This window comes from Suricata suricatta, chromosome 1 (genome assembly GCF_006229205.1).
Source record: "Suricata suricatta isolate VVHF042 chromosome 1, meerkat_22Aug2017_6uvM2_HiC, whole genome shotgun sequence".
Taxonomy (NCBI): Eukaryota; Metazoa; Chordata; class Mammalia; order Carnivora; family Herpestidae; genus Suricata; species Suricata suricatta.
The window spans coordinates 37863536-37876635 of record NC_043700.1 but is presented as its reverse complement, the minus strand read 5'-3'; the positions used below and the strand labels follow the sequence as shown (position 1 = coordinate 37876635).

General features: G+C 39.7%; 1 protein-coding gene across 2 annotated transcripts in view; it reads left to right on the top strand.

The window, feature by feature from the left end:
• Window positions 1–13100, top strand: part of SH2D4A (SH2 domain containing 4A) — a 72962-nt gene that overhangs the window by 44921 nt on the left and 14941 nt on the right. For both annotated transcript variants that reach the window (XM_029936876.1, XM_029936866.1), the window contains 3 exons: window positions 3796–3907; window positions 6569–6779; window positions 9484–9614. In XM_029936876.1, coding sequence (XP_029792736.1) covers window positions 3796–3907; window positions 6569–6779; window positions 9484–9614 — 454 coding nt within the window. The remainder of the gene's footprint in view (window positions 1–3795; window positions 3908–6568; window positions 6780–9483; window positions 9615–13100) is intronic.

Here is a 13100-nt window from a genome sequence, read left to right as displayed (position 1 = left end):
TCACTGAGAAAATAAAGAACAGTGCCTTAAAAGACAGACTGAAAGGTAGACTGTAACTTCAAGTGTTTGTGATTCGTTCTTTTACATTAAGGAAGGTGAAGGCGGGTCTGTTGACCAGCTGTAGTAAACTTGCTTTTCGATACCGTACTGTTAGTATTTAACTCACTACTATTTTATTTCAGACCCGAGCAAGTTAAGCTAAAATTAGATATTCCACAAAGCTGAAAGACTTCACATACTGAACCTCCCAACATTTTTCTGAGGCTGTTAAAAAGTATAAAGCTAAAACTGATTTAATTATATTTTCCTTTGTGCTTCAACACTGTTGTACCATGGAAGGATTTTCACCAAGCTTTCTTGAAAAGTAGCTTTTTTTAATGAGCCCTGAAGGAAGAAAGTTGGTTTAGAGTCATTTACTAGCTCTTTAATTAGACAATCATTTTAAGTTTTGAGACCAGAAATGTGACCAGGGTAATTTTAGAAAATCTAAGGATTTTTGGATGATTGGATTACTGTAGATTTTTAATGATGATTGCCCTGGATAGACAGATTGTGCTTTCTCTTTTTCTTTCTTTCTCTTTCACTCCTGCTTTCTCTTTCCCTCTCGTCCTTTCTTCTTAGTTTCTATTCCCATAGTATAATAAGCATGCACACTTTGAGTTTTGTTTTGTTGGTTTTTTTTTTAGTTTTTATAGGCAGCACTAGTTTTTTCAGTTTTAGAGAGATACTTGTCCCCTGCCTTTGACATACGGGATTAGTTCACAGGTTTACATTAGTTTTAAAAAAGCTTTTGCTTTTCTAGGTCATTAAAGGTTTTTAGTTTCTTTATCCTGTAGGGGTTGCGTTTAGAACTTGGTTTTCAGTATTTTGTAGTAGGAAATGACAAGTTGCTTTGGTCCGTTTCATTAGCCAAAATTCCTTGCATTTAGATTATACTCAAGGTTCTTAAAATGAAGATTTACTATTTCTTTGTTACTTGCTGGTACAGCTAAAGTTTGTTTTACTTGCACATTTGTACATACACCTAATCTTTTCAAGTGCCTTAATTGTTTAAAATCTCTGGCTTCAAAGGTTTTTGGGAAAAGGTAGGTTTACCTCACATTTTTGTGTTTTCATTAGTAATATTCATTAGTAATTAGTTCTAGCAACCTCACAAAAACTTTTATTATGGTGCCATGGCTGTTAGTTTTTAGTGAGTGCTAGAAGATCCAAGATTCATCGGAAAATATACAGAATCTCCATTCCTCCCAAAGTGGCAAAATTTAGCTACAGTGGTATAATTATCATTTACATAGATGTGAATACTTCATCACACATTAATGTCCATACAGCAATTTTTGTGAAAATGTAGCTGGGGGCGCCTTCTCATCTTCTGTAATTTTGAATGTTGCTCTAGTAACAAAACCATAATATGAAACCAGTTAGATTTTGCAAGAGCTCTTACAACAGAACTCTCAGCCTCTTCCCCCTTTCCTTTAGCAATTTACCATCTTGAGCCATTAAAATTTTGTTTTTTTTTTTAATCCAGAAGGTATATAGTAACCTTTTAAGATTTTCTTCTGATTTGTTTGTGTGGATGTAGTTCTATCAAAACACCCTACTTTCCCTTACGGATATTTGTTGCACAGGCAGACACTGCTGTATTTAGAAATTTCTATTTCAGTTCATTAAAAACTGTAAAACCAACCTGTATCATGTACCAAACTGATTTAAAATAAATCTACATGTTTATTGAAAAAAAATAAAATAAAATGCCAGAAGCTGTTTTTTGTTTTGTTTTGTTAGTTTTTATAATACTGGCAAACCATAGAGGCTTAGCTCTAGACAGGAAATGAAAGCAAGAAAAAAAATGAAAATAATAAATACACAAAAGTTTTGTTACATCTTGAGGTGACTGGGTGACTCATAAGCATCTGACTCTTGATTTTGCTCAGGTCATGATCTCACCATTTGTGAGATCAAGTCCCATGTGGGGCTCTGCATAGACAGCACAGAACCTGCTTGGTTCTCTTTCTGCCCCTCCCCTGTTGGCTTGCACACACACTCTCTCTCAAAAAAAAAAAAAATAATAAAAAAAAGAAGAAGAAGAAGAAAAAAAGAAAAGGAAAAAAGTTACATCTGAAGTGAAATCCGGTATATGAATTGTGAATTATCACCTGTATTAACTGTGATTTATGACTTCCCACAGTGATTGAAAAAAGTTTTATGACATCAAGGTTTATATTTCAGTTGGGGTGAAATAATTTTAACAGAAAGAAAGTCTTTATCTTTCTATAGAAAAAAGCAAAGGAAAAAAACTATCATTTTTGTGCTGGAGAACAAAGCATGATCTGTCTTTTCTGACCCTCTCAGTTTATTTCGTTATTTAGGTGACCAATCAGGTTTCTTGTAAGCACTCAGGAGGCAGTATGCAGATAAACAAAGTACTTTTTAGGTCTAAGTGATTAGGTGTATGAGTTTCTCTTTAGTTAAAAACTACTTCCTTCAGTGTACTAGTGCATAGAGCTGTCCACCTCACAATAGTTGACATGGTCGTTTTTACGTTATGTGTATTTTACCACAATTTTTAAAAACCTTTAAAATTTATGTTATGTGTATTTTATGATTAAAGAAAAGCAAATTCCCTTTTTAAGGAAGACTTGTGTTTCTTATTTTATAGTTTGTCCAAGATGATGCTTTGTAAAAGTATCTTTCTGCTCTTTTTAAAATACAAAAAATATTCTTTTTGGGGCCACCTGAAATCATGTGTAAGTCCCACATTGTTAGACACAGTGGGGCAAGGGCCCGTGGAGATATGGCTGAGACCGCTGTAGTAATGTACTGTTGTTTTTCTGGAACCTGTCAGATACTGCGGTGTTTACGCTGGTGCCAGGAAGCGGTGTGTACGTGCTGCTTCAGGGAATTCGGTTTAAAACAGAGATGTGCTGTGTTTGAGGAAAATGGAGATTATTGAGTTCTTACTATGTGTTATACACTATGGGAGACACTTTTTAAATATTATTTAACTCTCACTATAATTGTATGAGATATTTTTAATTCTTTTTTTAAAGTTTATTAAAAATGTTTTTTCTTAATGTTTATTTTATTTTTGTGTGTGAGAGGGAGACAGAGAACAAGTTGGGGAGGAGCAGAGGGAGAGGAAGACACAGAATTCAGAGCAGGCTCCAGGCTCTGAGCTGTTGGCACAGAGCCCAATGTGAGGCTTGAACTCACTAACTGCAAGATCATGACCTGAGCCAAAGTCGATGCTTAACCAACTGAGTTACCCAAGCACTCCTTTTTAAGTTTATTTTTGAAAGAAAGAGAACACAAGTGGGAGAGAGGCTGAGAGAGAGGAAGATACAGAATTGGAAGTAGGCTCCAGGCTCTGAGCTGTCAGTACAGAGCCTGACAAGGGGCTCCAACCCACAAACTGCAAGATCATGACCAGAGCTAAAGTCTGACGCTTAACCAACTGAACCAATCAGGGGTCCCGAAATATTTTTATTTTTCTAATTATATTTAGAGGAAGACAGCCTAAGGGCGGTTTGGTAAGGGACCATGCAGTTGTACAGCTAGGTCGCAGTAGACTCAGCATCAGGTATCACTGACTCCAAGCTTTTCCTGCAACAACAAATTGCCTAGTGAGGGGGCCCCAAGGAAGTTAAACAGAAACTGATCCCTGAGTACCCCCTCCACATCCTTGTATCCCCTTACTCCCTCCCCTCCTCCCCCGGCCCCCTGTCCTCCTCTCAGAAAACTGCCATTCACCAGTGTTTGTTTCTGTTTTTCATGTTGTTGTTGTTTTTTTAACAGAAGAAAGAATCCATGAAGAAAACACAAGATGAGGAACTAAAACAAATAGATGAGGAGAAAACCAAGCAGATTTATAAAAGCTGGAAAGAAGATTCAGAATGGCAGGCATCTTGTGAGTACCCCAGGGCCTCCACAACACCTTAGACTCTCCAGGCCAATTTCTTCTCTTAATAAATGATCAAGCTAGGAAGCACTTAAAATAGTTGTTGAGAGAATTATTACTAAGTTGTTACACAAAGATTTATGAGTCACTTTTTGAATAGTAATAGAAAGGTTCTCCATTCATCTGTACCATCACAGCTGTCATAACCATTTTATGGAATGGTATATAGCTATGAAAAAACATGTTTAATGAATTTGGGATATGTTTATACCTTTTTCTTTTTACTTGGAGAAGAAAAAATATTACAAAATAGTATGAAAAATATCTCATATGTATATATGTATGTATTTTTAAGTAGGCTTCACACCCAGCATATAGCCCAACATGAGACTTGAACTCACAACCTTGAAATCATAACCTGAGCTAAGATCAAGAGTCAGACACTTAACCAACTGAGCCATTCAACTGTCCCAAAATATCCCAATTTTTAAATGCTTGAGTATCTGAAGCAAAAGAACTGGAAGGTTATTAACATGTCAACATTAGATTTTTTTTTAAATGTTTTATTTATTTTGATACAAAGAGAGACAGAGCATGAGAGGGGGAGGGGCAGAGAGAGAGAAGGAAACACAGAACCGGAAGCAGCTCCAGGCTCTGAGCTAGCTGACAGCACAGAGCCTGATGCGGGGCTCGAACCCACAAATGTGAAATCTGACCTGAACCGAAGCCGGAGGCTTAACCGACTGAGCCACCCAGGCGCCCCAACATTAGATTTTTTGGAGAGGGGGATCTGAGATTTATTTGAATTCTTGTTCTTGTTATTCTGTATCTTTCTAAACTTCAACATTGAACTCATCTTAACTTGGTAATAGAAGAACCCAGGAATAACCAATTGGGTGTATCAGCAGCCCTCCCATGCCTGTCACCTAACCCTGACTTCTTTCAGAGTGAGGACTGCTAGAGATAGACCTCCTCAGGAAGAGCTCAGTGCAGGCAGAGGCAGGGAAGAGCCTGCTCAGGGATGCTAGGGAAGAATGCAGGTTTCAAACAGCTGACCCAGAAAAAGGTTTACCTATCAGGTCATCCCTAGAGACCACTTGAGGGAGAGAACAGGAGTGGCAATATTTGCAGGGTGTGGAGAATGCTGTGTTCAGTTCCATTACAGTGAATACCATTAACATGGCAGTTTTTGTGAAATGAAAATATTTGCAAGATCCAATCACTTCTATGCAGTGAAATTCTAGTGTGATGGAACATTTTTGGCATCTATTTGAAGTCAAACCTAACAGGGTTTCACCAATAATGCCTGAAGTGCAGATACACTCAATAAAAATTAGCCTTAACATTCTGCATTAGAGTCCTTTACTACTGTGTTGCTAAAACAAAAAACAAAACAATAAACTGTCTATTTTACAAAGCTATATTAAAAGGTGACCTTGGGTTGCTTTTTAAAAAATTTATAATAGTTTATTGTGAAATTGGTTTCCATATATCACCCAGTGCTTCTCCCCACAAGTGCCCCCCTCCATGACCATCACCCCTTTCCCCATTCAGCCCTCGGTTCATTTTCAGTATTCAATAGTCTCTCATGATTTGTGTCCCTCTCTCTCCCCAACTCTTTTCCCCCCTTCCCTTCCCTGTGGTCCTCTGGATGTGGAGAAACGGGCCCCCTCCTACACTGTTGGTGGGAATGTTAACTGGTGCAGCCGCTCTGGAAAATGGTGTGGAGGTTCCTCAAAAAACTATCAGTAGAACTCCCCTATGACACAGCAATAGGACTGCTAGGGATTTACCCAAAGGATACAGAAGTGCTGAGGCATAGGAGCACATGTACCCCAGTGTTCATAGCAGCACTGTCAACAGTAGCCAAATCATGGAAGGAGCCTAAATGTCCATCACCTGATGAGTGGATCAAGAAGATGTGGTATGTATACACAATGGAGTATTACATGGCAATGAGAAAGAATGAAATCTGGCCATTTGTAGGAAAGTGGATGGACCTCGAGGGTGTCCTGCTAAGTGAAATAAGTCAGGCAGAGAAGGACAGATACCATATGTTTGCACTCATAGGTCTAACAGGGGTGCTTTTATGTGTATCAGCACATTCTCTGTGGGGAGAATCACTTTTTTTGTTTTTTTGGTCTGGCAGGCCAATTTATGTTTGGTTCAGCTCTCTGTGGACTCGTTGTGTGACCTGTGGTGAGCCTCACGACTCTCACCCTGTCCACAGCCAGAAGCCACTGCACTGAGGGGTTGCTCTTTGCTGGTGACATTCTGAGCTGTGTGTGAGGGATGTGACATCACCTCTTCTTATCCAAAGACCCCCTGCCAGTTGGACTTCTCACTTGGTCTGTGACTCATCACAGTCTTGCCAACTGCATGAAATTCTAAAACACATTCACATGGTTCTCCATTTCTAAATCCTTCTTTTCTTCTCACTCTTAGAAAGTTCTACAACTCTCCATAGAAAGACAGGAATTCTGCATTGAACACTGGGCAGTTGTGAATGTGCAAGCCTGAACTTTGTGAGTCATAGGTGTTGACACTGATTGTTCATTATCGTCATCAGATGACAGAATCTGCTGAGAGACTGCTCTCTTCCCCGGCTGGGTCTTCTCACCATCTCTGTGGGCTGACCTGGGGCTTCTTCTACCCTCCTTGTTTTCCTAGTGCGAAAATCCAAAGCAGCTGATGAGAAGAGGCGCTCTTTGGCTAAACAAGCGCGGGAAGACTACAAGAGGTTATCCCTGGCAGCTGAAAAAGGAAGAAGCAGTGAGGGACCACAAAGCCCCCCAAGCGTCCCACAGAAACCAAGAAGACCCCCCCTTCCACCCAAGCCTCAGTTCCTAACCCCAGCGGGATACCCTCGAAAGCTTCTTAGGTAAGAAGCCACACAGATGACTTTAAGCATAACAGTTGAAACTGGCTGATTAAAGACAAATTGCATGACGGGCCATGGGGAGTGAAGGACCAGCTGGCTGCCTGTGTAATTCAATTCAGCCTCCCCTCCAAGCCTTTCTTCCCGAGATACCTGGTCTGGATTCATCTCATTCTTATCTATAAAATATCCACAGTTGTAATTAAGATACCCTGTAACTTAGGGGACACATTGAGTTCAGTGCCTTCCTATGCTACTAGTGCCCCCCCCACCCCCTTGGGCTGTAGGGGAGCCAAGGGGGGGAGAAGCAGAAACAACAGGGGTTTCATCAGTGCTCAGTATTGCTCTTAGGAGGAAACAGTATCAGAGGAGGAATCTAATGGCTTGCTGACTTCCACGGCTTCAGTAGAGTTGTTTTCATTGCTCAGGATTAAAGGTTTGATGGTAATCCTTGTTCTGGGATACAGAGCCAAGCTCATATGTTGAGAATTTGGAACTGTTCCTTTTTTGAATAAAAACATTTTTGGTCATGATGGTGCCTTTGCCTCCAAGGCTATGGGAAATTAGAACAATTTGTTTTATAAAATCCCTGAAGAAAAATATAATGATATCATAGCAGAAACCCCTTTCCCTTCTGTTATGTAACTGATTATAAAATTATTTTCTCCTGGATATTATATGATTTTTTCATATTCTAATATGTAGAAAGATAATATTTAAAATATACCAGAGAAATCAAATAGTGATTGAGTGAAACAGCACTGTCTGAAAGCCTTGCCTTCTGAAATAAAAACTAAAAATACTTCTCTGTTACAAGTATGGAAAAATAAAAAGCAAGTAAATTCCTCTTTTCTTGGAGTCAATAGTTATCTTCAAGGCTTTTCCTAATGGGGGTTATGACCTCAGAGGAAACAGGAAGGTGAACCTTTTCCTCTCCTATAATTATTTCTACTTACTCAACAAAAAGTTTCCATTTTGTGACTTGGGCACCTGAACTAAATGATCATGGTCTACAAAGTGACAGTTCGGGGAATGATTTTTTTTTTCTTATGGGCAAAACCCCAAGACAGGCAATCAGAAACAGGTATCCTTGCACTTCTGTGACCAGGTCACAAAGGTGTGAGATCCGGCACAGGGTCCTCTTCAGTGCCCAGGCTTGTCTGTGTATTGGCCGCAGATCCCCAGCTGGGCTGTTTGTAGACCTGCCTCTGTTCTCCAGGCTCTTTCAAGAGTGGGACTGTGCCTTGTAATATGTCCTGGCCCACAGTATTTTCACAGGACGGTGTATGTGATTGACAGCAATGAAGGTGGCCTTTAATAAGGGCAATTCTTGTTTTGAGCTATGCTCAGTTAGCTCATTTTTTCCAACTTAATACACTTGCATGAAATGCTTCTTCTGAGGCAGCCAGAATGGATGGTTTTGGGCCTGGGACAACAGTGATGACTGAGGTCAGCTAGGAGCCAGCCCAAGAAAACACAGAGATTGGCTGTCCTTAGATGCTTTGCTTAATCGCCAAAGAGTTTCCAAAGAAAAAGAACCTAATTGAAAGCTAATAAGAGCACTCGTCACATAATCTTATGTGTGTGCAGTGTCTGATACTATTATAGGCTATTTTCTCCAAAATACTATTTATGTATATATATGAAAATGTGTATGTGTATATCTGACATATATGTCACATGTAACTCATGGTGACATATGTTACCATAAAGCGCATAAAGAGCCATACGTTAATATCCATGACAGACATCCCAGTAGTTATCTAAACTCCTCATGGTTATTACACTGAATTCTGCTCAAAATTAGTGGTCTGTGGTGTGAGACTTGGAAATATGTTTATTACATTGCAATGTTACTTTTGTAATGGAAATTGACTTACATCCCAGAACCTAAGTTCTGCTACTGAATATATTTCAAAACAATTCTGCTGCTTGTATCTTTTTCTTACCAATCTTCATACACTCTTCCTTCTTTTTACCTTATAGTTCTGAGGCTATCTTTAGCAGAACCAAACTTCTTCAAAGTGTGAGAGAGAAGAAATCAAGTCAGGGATGTGGAAACAGAAAGAAGAGAAAGTTTAATAATGAAAATGTTAGGAAGGAAATTTATTTTATTACATTTGCTTTACTGTTTTTGCAAGAACATGGTCCCAAGGAAAATAGTGCTGGAGTTTATTTCACTTAGTGCTTATTTTCTCAAATTTTATTGGGAGTTAATGGAGGTTTTAATTCACATTAAAAAATGAATTAAATCTATATTTTAACACAGCAGTAGCTCATAGCCATGTCTAGGCCCACAGGACCAGAAGGACAGGTGACAGATTTATGTTTCTTCCTATTTTTCTTGATGTTATTTTTGAGAGCACATATTGGGGAGGAGCAGAGAAAGGGGGACAAAGGATTTAAAGTGGGGTCCGTGCTGACAGCAGCAAGCCCAATGTGGGTCTTGAACTCACGAATACTGAGATCGTGACCTGAGTCAAAGTCGGATGCTCCACTGACTTTTTCCTATTTTTTGACTAGCCCTTGAAGAGTTGTAGGATGGCAGTATTTAGGGGTCTAACTTCCCCTTAGCTCAGCCCATGTAATTAGATTTTCAAATATATATAATATATACACGATTATATATGTAGGATATATATGAGTTCTGAAGCCATTGTTTTCAAATTAGTTAAATTTAACTTGAAAACCTTTTTCTAAATAACAGAAATCAGGGAGTGACGAGGATGGCATCCAGCTCTGCTCAGGAGGACATCATTCAGTGGTTTAAAGAGGAGCAGCTGCCTCTGCGAGCAGGCTACCAGAAAACCTCCGACACCATAGCTCCCTGGTTCCATGGTGAGTACAGAGGTCTCCCTGGATGGAACCTCATCTGACGATGCTCGGAGCTTTGCTAATCCAGCAGGAGGGCAGAAAGAATAAAGGCATCCTTTTATTGGTGCTGCCCAAGAAGAGTCCTTGAACTTATTTTCATAAGCAGTTTTTCAAAGGTTTCTTAGTGAGTTACAAACTCATGATGAATTTAGAAAACAGTTAGTGGTTGTGGTCTCTGCATGCAGTGTGGGCTAATTTATCACCAAAAATACAACACCACTGGGTGGGGTAAACAATGCCTCCTGTTCACCTATACTACGGCTCCTTTCAAATGGCAAATGCCTATTGTCCACCATCCACCATGAGTCAGATATGCCCTTTGGGTGTGGTGGGCAGGGCATTGGTTTAGATATCCAAAGGTCAGGTGTGCATTAACAGTTGAGTGACTTTGAGCAAATCATCTTTTTCTGTAGCAGGCCAATTTATCTGAGCCTCATTTTCCTCATCTATTAACTGAAGAAATTGAACTTTATGATCTTTAGCCTAAAAATTCTATTACTTTGATCTATATTTCCATTAAGTAGTTAAGGCTGCCAGGTGGGTTTATTGAAGCCTGAGCAGATATTACCTAATAAATCATTTAACACTAGAAACTTGATTAATTCAAGTCCTCTGTGTACCCAGCATACATTTCATTGACTTCTTAGTTTCTTGTACTTCAAGAAAAGAAGTGGCTTCTTGCCTCAATTTGCATCCATAAGGTCTGTGGTTGATTTGGACTAGTTGACTCTATGTACAACAAAGTGCTTTAAAACAAAAATAAAGTTCTCTCACAAAGCACACTTGTCCTGAAGGGTATCTTGGTTTGAATTATGTTGAAGGCTTCTCTCTTTTAACTAGTATCATGTCATATGTAAATATATCCACAAAATAGGCTCCCAAATCTATAACATGGCAAACTCTTCTAAAGAAAAATATTATTTGTAGTAGGCTTTCTGCTATTGGGCTGCTTTTGCAGTCAGATCATTATGGAACTGTCTAGCTTTCCTTGAAAATATGTGTTCTTTGGCAATTTAGGCCTTAATAATTATCCATTCCCAGAGGAGCCCTTCTCCATTCTTCCCATTCTACTTGGAAGACATTGGAAGAAAGAGTGACATCAGTGTCAAAAGATGAATAGAAAGAACATGGCCAATTACATGTTAGCCCCACTGTTTCATATTGCCTTTTTCTCCCTTCTTACGATAAACACTGAGGAAATCAGTACTTTGTAGTTTCTATGTCATTGGGCTGAAGATGTTGTCATCCCTGATTATAAGGGTGGCAGTTCATTTTAACAGCAGGAAGTGAGAAATTGAAAGTGTTGGTTCATGTAATTCAAAATCCTGGTACTTTAACAGGCAGTTTTATTTGAAATAGTTGCTAAAAGTGAGGAAGACAAAGTTGAACTAAAAACCCACTGATTAAAAAATAAGTTCTTGATTTTTACCTATAATAATTTATTAGTTGATATTGTTACTTGATTATTTTCATTTATATAAATATTTATCAAAGTCATTAGCAAAACAAATATACAGTATAATGTAAATAATATTAGAATAATAGTCATGTAAGTCATTATCTTCTGTTTTAAGAAGACAAAATTTCACATGTTTCTATGGTAAGGAAAAGATGGATCATATCTTATATTTTTGAAATATAATTGTCGTTGATCATGAGCCCTGTTTGAAATAATGGGATGGTAGCTCTTGTATTGGTTTACCATCTTCCTCCCATTATCATGCACTCCATAAATTGCCTTTCTTATGTTACTGTTTTGGTCAGCTAATTTTTCCCTGTGGAAGTTCACCCTTTCACCCTTTTCTTTTAATTAGCCGTAGACAGGATGGGAGTAGGTAGGAAAGGACAAGGGAAATGAAGACTACTGGATCTCTGGCTTGTGGAGCTAGGCAGACGATGGCATGCTGTCATCTGGGAGAAGGACCACAGGAGGATGGGAGATCAGAAAATAAGAGGGGAGACAGTGAGCTTATCTGGGATATGATGAGTTTGAAAGGTCTTTGGGGCATTCATGTGAAAATATCCATGTGGCAGTTGGATTAATGGAACAGTGCTAGAGATAATATATTGGAATTATTAGCACTTAATGAAAAGCACGGGAGGGAAGAGGCTTTCCAGGAGTGAATTGGGAAGAATGATGAGAGAAGACCGAGGACAAGACCGTGGGGAACACTAACATTCATGGCGACGGCAAAGAAAAGCAGGGACCCCAGATCTTTGTCTCAGGTCTCCTTCCTCACTTGTGACCATGATGAGAAGAATATGTGGCCATGGGTTCCAGTACTAGAGGCAGTAAAGTAGGGTACTGTGTGATCTCCTAGATGTAAGAGCTTGGAAAATCCCAAGTGCAAGAGAGATCCTGAAATGCAGCACTGAAGTCTGCTTCATGAGCATCTTTTGATGATCTCAAGCACATCTAGATATGCTGTCCCCCCACTTTTCCTCTCTTAGCAAGCTTATTTCAGAGACCATAAGGTCTCAAATTTCACTGGACTTTTGGTCCCATTGGTTATGTGGGACTTGTGGGAGAACCCACTGAAGATTCTGAAGTTCTTTTACAGTTTTTTTAGTTTTCCTTAGAGCCAGAGCACGTTTCTAGCTTTTACTTGTTTCAGTTTGGTGTTAGGACCCAGATGGAATGACTTGCTTGCCTCTCTTGGTTGCTTCCCATGATCCTTCCTAGGAGGCTGGAGACCAGGGAGCTGATGTACACACTGGTTCCTTCCCAGGATGCTTTTCCACTTGTCCCCTGTGAAGGACACCCTGCAAATTTGTAGGCCACCTTGCTACACTGTGCAACCACAGAATCATGAAGAATACATGGAAATCTCAGCAGTTTTGACAGAGGGCCTTGTGAAGGAATTTTGTAGTGGGCCTTTTTCGAATTTTTTAATATTCTGCAAAGGTAACATTAGTTAGTTCATTTGGAAATGTTATACTCACACTCATTTAGAAGGGCTGCTGGGAAAACAGCAGTGTCCCAGAGCATCTTGCCATGCTGCTGAGCCCCTCCAATCGGAAAAAGTTCTGAACTTTGTCACAATGTGAGCAACTCATGTTGATCTCTCATCTGGCCTCCTTTCTCAGCCTCCTAACTAGTCTCCATCATTCTTCTGCTGTTCCCCATTCTCAGCATAATCAAACTGCAATGAGAGTAAAACCGAAATTCCTCCCTGGGGCCCACAAAGCTGGCTTGATCTGCCCCCGATTATTGATCCAGCCCCGTCTCAGACAACGTTCCTCAAAGACCCCTGCCTTGATCACTGCTTTCTACATGTCTTCCTTCTGTCCCTGACACACCACACTTATCCCTTTCATCCAGCCTCTGCAGTTGTTTATCCTGAAGACCCTTCTATGGCCAGCCTCTTGAGGAGCTGGCTCACATGACTGTGGAGGCCTCATGGGCTCCAAATCTGCTGGGTAGGCTAGCAGGCAGGAGACTCAGAATCC